Source organism: Merops nubicus, unplaced genomic scaffold, assembly GCF_000691845.1.
Source record: "Merops nubicus isolate BGI_N331 unplaced genomic scaffold, ASM69184v1 scaffold8909, whole genome shotgun sequence".
Classification (NCBI taxonomy): Eukaryota; Metazoa; Chordata; class Aves; order Coraciiformes; family Meropidae; genus Merops; species Merops nubicus.
Window position 1 is genome coordinate 1,148 of NW_008628974.1, and position 9,367 is coordinate 10,514.

The 9,367-nt window shown below is 41.1% G+C and overlaps 1 protein-coding gene across 1 annotated transcript in view; it reads left to right on the top strand.

Annotated features, from left to right (window-relative positions):
• Window positions 1-9,367, top strand: part of AQP11 (aquaporin 11) — a gene marked incomplete at its 5' end in the record, with an annotated part of 10,509 nt that extends 1,142 nt beyond the window's left edge. The window contains 2 exons of the mRNA XM_008946838.1: window positions 4,275-4,391; window positions 9,242-9,367. Coding sequence (XP_008945086.1) covers window positions 4,275-4,391; window positions 9,242-9,294 — 170 coding nt within the window. The remainder of the gene's footprint in view (window positions 1-4,274; window positions 4,392-9,241) is intronic.

A 9,367-nucleotide genomic window follows, 5' to 3' on the forward strand; every position in this document is an offset into this window, starting at 1 on the left:
TGGTTATTTGTAGAGCACATGGAGGAATTCTAAAACCTCATGAAACCGAATGTTTAAAAAGATAAAAACGGAGCTTCCTGTTGTATTGTGGCATGTACAAGGCTCCTGTCTCTGCCTTGTGTGGCCGTGTCCTTACCCCTGCCTGCCTGTCACCTCATGCTTCCCAGCGGTGGGACAATGTCACCTGCACAGCCCCTCTCTGGGTCAGTGGGGAGGAAGAGGTGAGGGGAGCCAGTCTGAGCTTCTTTCTGCTGACTGTTGATGCTCCCCGTTGTCCCCAGTGAAGCACCAGATTTCTGTCATTTGTCGAAGGCCTCTCTGCAGGGAGCAGGTTGTACTGGTATGAGGTTCTGTAGTTTGGGTGGGGTACAGGGAGGTGAGAGATGATTTCGGAGCTCTGTGCTTGTTCTACAGCTCCCACCAGAGGGGAAGTCATCTAGGAGATGATCAAATCCGTTGATGAGAGAGGGAGATCACTCTCTTAGCTGCAGACCTCTGGGATGTCATTGACGTCTAGTCCAAAAAGTTTAACTGTATTATGCTGTCTGACATCATAACATATAGCAGAATAAAGCATGGCCAGATTTTCAGATGTATTAATGAAAAAACCTTTTCTTGTTATGTTTGGCTGAAATTAGCTAATACGTGAAAGATTAAAAATCTGTGGAGAATTTTGAGACTTAACTTAGCAATTTGAACTACTTTCTAAAATTAATTTGTGAAGGTGGAGGCAGCATGTCAATGCATATTGGCACGTTGAATATATTTCTGAATGGCTCAGTAAAAATGTAGCCAAAGATTATCCCTCTTCTTCTACAAGCACAAAAAGCTGGATTCCTGATTCTTAACATTCTTTTGCTGCTTAGCAAATAGTGATATAAAATCATAGGTGTCATGTTGCCTTTCTTTTTGCTAGTTCATACCAAGTGTTCGTGGCCCCTGTCCTTGGCCAGGCTGGCCTCCTCTCCTTCTTTTTCTAGAAGGAGAAGCCTTGTATCAAGCCCCCTTCCTCGGTGTACCCTTGGGCTTGTTACAGGTAGCCAGTGCCATCAATCTGCATATCCCTCCAGGAAACACCAGACCCAGGTCTCCTGCACATGCACAGCAGGTCTGTGTCTGTGCAGAACACCCTCTGCCATCTAGACTTTTTTCTTTCCTTTTCTTTTAATCTAGAAACAAGTCTACTGTAAGAAAAAAAAAAAAAAAATCTGGGCAGCAGATCCTGAGTGTAATTTTATCTCCTGCTTTGTGGAAAATCTAGTTCTTTCTTCTTCACTTTGCTCCCAGCCTCCTAAGCGTTGCACTCTTGGCTGAAGTCAGGTCAGAAGGAAAGGTGAGGAGTGGCAGCCTGCCCCTGCAGTAGCCAGGAGCCCTGTGCTTCCCTAAGATGTGGATTGAAGCCTCCTGAAGTAGAGGAGTGTGGAAACCCCGAGGTTCCTGTCACTGAGCTGTTACACAAGGAGTGTGGGAGCAGGCTGCTGCTATTTCTTTATTGCTGTGATGAAGTTACAGGCTTGCACTGCAACAGATTTCTTCTGCAGTGGAAGGTTAGGGAGGACACTTTAGAGGTTCTCCAAAAATTTCCCTCTGCCCACGTCTACACACAAACATTCTCCAGGGTGTCCCCCATTCTGCTGCCCTCTCTGTTTTGAGTCAAGGCTCCTGACCGGGGGACTCACTTCTCACAGCCATCAGTGCAGCCTCCTGACAGCATGACAAGTAGCCAAGGCAATTGCAAAGGGCCTGGTAGGTGGCCATGGCCAGTGTCTGGTGCACATATTATCCCCTGGGTGTCATGGTGTAGCCCTAGCCACGTGGCCAAGTTCTCTACAGGCTCTGAAGACAAGCAGGTTGTTAACTTAGCTGGGCTGGGTCATTCTCAAGAAATCTCCTGCACCCTTGCATTAACTCTTTATAGGGAACTTGAGTGCAAGAGGAATTATTACTGTCTTAAAAAGGTCTGTAAGAAGAAATATCTCATATTCCAGTTTGGTTTGGGTAAAATTTTGACAGAGCACCGTACCACCGTGGCTTACACCCATCTGAATGTGTTGATGCACACACACAGCATACAGTTGTATTTATACTGTTGGCTACAAGAATTTGTTGGAAAAAATGAATGTTGATAGGTCCCTGTTGCATGTAAAGGTTACGTAGGTATGCCCTGCAACTTACTCTTAACAAACAACATCAGATCATACAGTGTTTTCAAAATCCCAAGCTGTTCTTTTAGTTGCTCTTCTACTTTTTCAATGTTAAAAATATTTGGGTTTTTTTTTTTACATTTAGTCTTACACTGACCAAATTTTGATAGTAGCACACATACTGTACATAAAAGCTCCAATCCTGCATTTGACTCCAGTTCTTCTACTAAAAAGAAGGAAAAGGCAAACATTATGTCTTTGGTAAAGAATATTTTGGTTATTTCCTTTGGGAAAATATTTAAGTAGGGGAAGGAAAAAAATACACCTGAGGGCTTTTTCATTTACAGGCAATATCATAATGAAGTCAGAGTTGTATGAAATGGGTTAGATCTTTCTGAGCCTAATATATCAAGATAAAAATGGCATGCATATTTTTAATTCCAAGCTTCTTCCTAATTTTGCATTTGCCTTAAGTAATTTCAAAAGTTACAACTACTTTCTCGCATGTTGTGTAGAGCACACATTACTTCACCTTTTTAAGTGTTTATGTATACAGTATCAAAGATGTTATGCTTCTTTTGCCATAAATTCATTTTTCTGGCACACAGACTAAGATGTTTAATTAATATTTAAAAACAGGATTATATTAGTGGCCCTGGCTTATGGCTGATATTCCAGTAGTTATTAGTAATGAATATTGAAGAAATACAGCAGTCAAAACTCTGGCTAATGTTTAATTTTCAGAAAGAGCAACTGTATCCTGAAAGCGAAATCCTACTCTTAAATGTATGTTTGTGGATATAAAAGCAGAAGCAGACAATTCAATGAGTCAATTCATAAACAGATTAGAGCAAAGTAAATTATTGTAGATGGCCTTCCTGGCATCAGTGGAAGTTGTTAATGTGCCAACGTGCAGAATAACAGACTGCAGAGTAAATCTGAGACACTGTTCAAAAAAAGTGTAAAACCAGAGTAAACTGTGTAGTTCAACAAAGATTAAAACCTTCCTGAACTGTAATGATGGCCAAAGAAATAATAAGGAGCATATAGAAAAATAAATAAAGAAGGGAATGACAAACTTTTGGTTGGTGATTTGCACACTCATAACAAATGGTGATTGCAGCAGCATGCTGGTTGTACAAAGGCTAAGTCCAAAGCTCATGCTGGCTTTAGAGGAAATCAAGAATAAGCTTTAAGAAATCAAATAGCCAAAAACCTCTAATATTTTATGGCATTAAGTTAATAGATAACACAGATGTGGGGCAGTTAGTAACTAACAGTGCAGAAATACAGATAAATTTTCTGAGCAATGCTTTTTGCTCAGGATTGCGGTGAGAGGAACAACACGGGTCAGAATTAAACCCACTCCCGGGTTCATCTCCAGTGCAGTTACAGTTTAGTCCCCACAGTGTAACACATTTGTATCTTGTTATTTAGAGTGTGCTCAGGCAACTTCATCTACATCTCGAGTCAGAGGCAAGGAAAGGTGCTTGGCTTCCTTACGCTTCCTTTTCCAAGAGAGGGGAGTGAGGTTTGCTTTTATTTTCTTCAGATAACGTGTAGAAAGCTTGTGAAGCCTTTTCCCCAAGTTATTACCACATGATAATCTTTGTGTTCTGTAAACTGATAATATTAGTGCTCTATCAAGAAGTACAGAGGTCAGCTTAGCAACAACAGCACTTGACAGGTTTTTGTTTTTTTTTTTTCCATTACCTTGCATCTGTGTTCTCTGTGACACGGGGGTGTAATGAAACCTCAGTATTTGTTTATTAGTATTTGTGCAGTTTCAGTCTCTTCTAAAAGCCTGATGTGGGCTATTAGCAAAGCAGCTTATTTATCAACAGAAACATTCAACATTAGCCAAACCATCTCTTCAAAGAATGTTTGCTAGAAAGAGAGAAAGGAAGTTATAGCCTACACTTATTTTAAAGCATTTTAGAAAACAGTTAAACTGCCAAATGTATCATCAGGTAAATAACTTCAGAAGAGTTTATCTGTTCAAATAATTTCTGGTAATTAATTTTATTGTGGGGCATACACTCCTTGTAGTATTGTGTATGTGCATTTCAATATTCATTCAAAAGAAATATGAAAATATTTTCATTTCATATTGTTTACACTTTGTTGCAGGTGGAAATCTCACAGGAGCAATATTTAACCCAGCACTGGCTTTTTCATTGCATGCAAATTGTTTCTACGACAAATTTTTGAGTTATTCACTGGTGTATTGGATAGCACCATCCTTAGGTAAGTTCTTAATGCTTTATGTATTCAAGAAAGTGTCATTTAGTACATAGTTCAAAAAAGAGCTATTCTTTATTTGATAGCCTGCTCGTTTTCCGTTTTAAAATTCAGGATATGGTGAATTATAATTCACTGTGTAGAATAGTCATTCAGAATCATGGGTTTGTGTTGCAGATGTAAGCTACATATTTTAAACTTGTTTAATGTTCTTTGCAGAGCACCTGTAACACTGTTCAGGTATCTAATACTAAGTTTTAAACTAGTATTAGTAAATACTAATACTGAGTTTTAAACACCAGTTTCATTCATTAAATATGATTACTTTTTTTCTCAGGAAACAGCCATGTTAAGTTATATAATTGTTTCATTAAGATGTCATGTTCCGAGTTTAGATGCTTTTGGGATGCTTTGGGTTCCTGCAAATTCTCACACTGACCAAAGGCCCATTTGTAGTTTCTAGCAGAAGATTCAAAAGGAGAAGAGGCTACCAGAAAGTAAATATTAGCCTGACCAAGTTCAAAAAGAGAAACATACTTGTTAGTGTGCACCTTCTTTCTTGCTTTGTGACAGGGCAAGAACATTGGGATAATTAATTTAAAAACAATCAAATAAAACCACAAAGAAAAAAAAAAAAACACAAGAAACCCACAGGTATTAGGGCAAGTGCTTAAAATATGTTTTCTCAGTCATTACTATTATAATATTAAATCCTTTTTAATCTCCATAGTGTCTAAACTTCGCAGTTCCCATTCTATGTTTTTGCCCCAATCACCATTGGAAACAGTCTGGTTTTAGATTAAGAATACAAAATATTAGTACCTGGAATATTCCTAGATTAAGTTATGGTTTTAATTTGGAAGCTGTTAATTTTAACTTCTAGTTGTGTGCAGATGAAAGTGCTCTGTGCAATACTTCATGCTGTTGCTTGTTTACAGTTAGTCCCTACAAATCTGGAGCCTTCTGCTTAGAGGGTATATAAAGAAGCAGTCTGCTAATCCCAAATTCTTTCATGACTCTTAATCCCATTAGAAGGTGCAACAGTGGTGAAGGTACAACAGCGTGTGAAATTTACACAGGAAACACCTCAAAGAGCTCCAGTTAGAACAAATAACTTCTTTTTCTTGTTTGGGTTTATGGCTGTGCATGTTCTACTTGCACTGACTCAGTCAAAAATGGAGACAGAATTTTTAGTCTAACTAATATTCACTTTAATGCAGTTTGGTTAAATTAGATATACTATACACACAGGATGACTGAACAGTGGAGTCAGCTGGATGAAAGCCTGTGCACCATTCCAGTTAGTAGCTGATGAAATGTCTAAGGTAAAGCTGCTGAGCTGCTGAAATATCACTGATATTTCTCAGCATTCAAGTTTAGCTTTCTGTTACATTAACTGACCCACTAAGCATTCTGAGATTTTCCACGTTGTAAGTACTTCAGATTTAATATTTTGGTGAGTGATCTACAGAAACAAGAGGCATTCTGAAACACATTATTCTGCTTATGTAGCAAGATGCACCCTGCAGAACTGCTGTGCAGAAAACCTTCAGGGGATTTCAACTCGAGTAAGAACATCAGCAGATGTTAACACAAATGGAGCCATGACTTGAGGAATTTAGAATGAAGTTAGGGAGTAAAGTTACATTTCTGTGAAAATTCATAAACAGTGGTTTATCGTTAGTTGGCATACGGAACATACTGAGTGCTGTCTCTTAATTTAAAAGGGAGAGAACTCCAAACCAAGCAGCTGTTAAAATGTAAATCCTTGGGATGCTCTGCTTCCTTTCAGTTTAGAAGAGAAGGATTTCCTAGGTTTCCATCAAGTTCAGTACTTAACTATGGAGCTTAGCACAGAAAGAATTGCAAGCCCACATGCAGTGGAGCAATCAGCATCTTGGGGGCTTGATAATAAAGGAGAATTTCAACAAAGAAGCCTTCTGCTCCTAGACCCTGGTCCTCCTAGGGGTTTTCAGCCATGGATACATCATCTGGCAGAGCAACTCTCATGTAGTGAGTGAATGCAATCCAGGATGTTCCTAGAAAACTCTCACTGATTGAGTCTAGTTTAAATACGAATGGGCCAGTGACTGGTAATCCTGTGCTTGACCTGCTCACAACCAGGGAAGAACTAGTGATGAGTGTGGCCACTTGGGTTGTAGTTCTCACGAGAGTTCAGGGTCTGGAGAAAGACTGGGAAGGTAAAGAGCAGAGCTGTTCAGACTTTGGACTTCAGGAGAACCAAATAGTGTTTGTTCAGGGGACTGCAAGGTCAGCATGAATTCCCTCAGAAGCTGCCACAAATGGCACAAGTATCCCGTGGCAGGTGGTTTTTGAAAAAAGCTTACTGAGAGCTCAGTTAGCACATTTGGATGTGCAGGAAGAATCTGTTGTGTAGTTAGAGTGGGAATTTTGACGCAAAGCCTTTCCCTGCTGGCTAGATGAGGAGCTTCCCTATGAACAAAGGAGAGCATGTCAGGAGTACAAACAGGGACAGGCAGCAAAGGAGGAGTGTAAAAGCTTTGCACAGGCACTTAAGAACAAAATCAGGAAGGTCCAAGCTCAGCTGGAACTTATACTTGAGACATCCAGAGTTACAAAAAATGTCCAGAGAAAATGCAGGTCCCTTGGCAGATGGGGGAAGACAACCTAGTGATGGATGACATGGAAAAGGCTGAGCTATGCCAGGTCTTTGTTGTTTGTTTGTTTGTTTTTTTCCCCCCAATCTTCCAAGCAAAATTTGCTACTAAACCTCTGTGTAGAACAGCAAGGTTTTGGAAAGGAGGCAATAAATAGTGGGGGAGCCACAGGCTAGGAACAACACAGAGAAGCTCGATGAATGCAAATCCATTGGCTCCACTGGGATCCACCTGAAAGTGCTGGAAGAGTTGGGCAATGTGCTTGTCCATCATTTATGAGACATTACAGCAGTTGGAGGAGGTTCCTGACACTTGGGAATGTGCTAATACCATGCCTGCCTCCTTAAAAGGAGGAGAAGGAAGAGAAGCTGGGGAACTATAAGCTAGTTGGAAGATGGTGGAATAGCTAATCTTGGAATCCACTTCCTGCCATGTAAAAACCACAAAGGCCATCAGCAACTGTCAGCACAGGTTTCGCGAGGGCAGCCCGTGCCCGGCCCGTGTGACTGCCCTCGGTGATGGAATGAATGTCGGGGAATGAGGGCGGAGCAGCCTAGGTCGTGTCTTCTACTTCAGTAAGGCTCTTGACACCATCTCCCACAGCATTCTTGGTTCAAAGTCAAAGAATCAGGGATCACACAAAAAGACTGTTAAATGGAATGAAAACTGGCTAGAGCACTGACCTCAAAATGGAAGAATCAACAGGTGGACATCTGGCTGATGGCCAATAAGATGCAGAATACCCTGGTGTCAGTGCTGGAGTTGATAGTCCTCAGGATGTTCAACAGTGACCTGACTCTGAATTTGTTACAATTGTTTGTTGTTTTCTCTGTGAGACAGACCTCACGATTGAGAGAGGTGGGGTCAACACATCATTGGACATCATCATCTGCCTTTACTCAGTGCTTGTGAGGTGGCATCTGGAACATGTCTGGTCTGGCGTCCCCCAGTTCCAGAGGACTGTGGAGAAAACAGAGGGACTGCCAAGGTGGTGAAAGGCCTGGAGTACCTGATCTTTGAGGGAACTGGACTTGTTTAGGCTGGCAAGGATGAAGTGAAAGGATTATTTAAGAGCTGTCAACTGTTACTTGAAGAGTGGTTACGAAGATGACAGATTAACTCTTTTTAGTGGCAGACAATGTAACAGCAAGGAAAACCTTGAGGAGAAGGGTGCAGCAACATTTACATAAGTTACTGGAGAAGTGCTATAGTCTCCATCCGTGGAGGTCTGTGGCACTCAGCCGGATAAAGCCACACTGACCTACCGAGCATAGGCAACAGTCCTGACTAGAGAGGGTTCCTTCCAGTAAGCATTTTTGTGATCTAGGAAGCTTCATAAAATGCAAGCTCTGGGTGATGATTGCTGTCAGCCAGAATCTTCTTCATTTCTGAAACAGAATATATTGATTTTTTTCCAAGAGAGAAAAAAAAAAAATCAATAAATTGTATTTAGGTGCCTTTCTTTGGACTCAAGTCATCCTTATGGGTCCCCTTCAACTTCAGATATTCTATGTCTTTCAACCTGAAATATTCTGTGATTCTCATGAAGGAACTACAATCTCTACCAATTTTCAGCCTCAGAATAAACCCTAAACTAGAATGATCCTCAAAACAAACAATCATCCCAAACCACTGCACTGTGTAGAGGAACTATTTTTACATGGATATGTAGTAATAGGATGAGGGGTAATGTCTTTAAACTGAAAGGGGAGATTTAGGTTAGATATAAGGACAAAGTTCTTTGAGGGTGGTGAGGCATTGGCACCAGAGAAGTTGTGGCAGCTCCATCCCTGGAAGTCTTCAAGGCCAGGGAGGATGGGGCTCTGAGCAACCTGGTCTAGTGGGAGGTGTCCCTGCCCATGGTGGGGGGTTTGGAACTAGATGATCTTGAAGGTCGTTTCCAACCCAAACCAAATCTGTAACTTGATGACACACCTGCTTGCAGCACCTAAACCTGGTGTGGGTGTCAGAACAGACCCTGTGAGCAAACTCAGCCTTGTCCTGGCCGCTGAGGAGCAGAGGTTTTGCTGCTGGTTCAGGTGTTTCCACACCCAGCTGCAAAGAACACAGGCCTGACAGCAGCAGGAAGGTGCACGTGTTGGATTCACCTGGTCAAACAAATTAAAATAAACAAAGACAATGTTTATTTTCAATGCCAGTACTGTGTGCTTCTCAAATACATTTAAATAAAGGTCCTTTCTGTAATTCCTCTTTCAGGTACAATACTTGTGGCTTTTATATGGGATGAAATCCTTCCTCGGCTATCCTGAGACACCAAATTCTGAAACCTAGCAGCACTACCTTAAAAAGCACTTTCAGCATCTGCACCCACCTTCAGAAAAC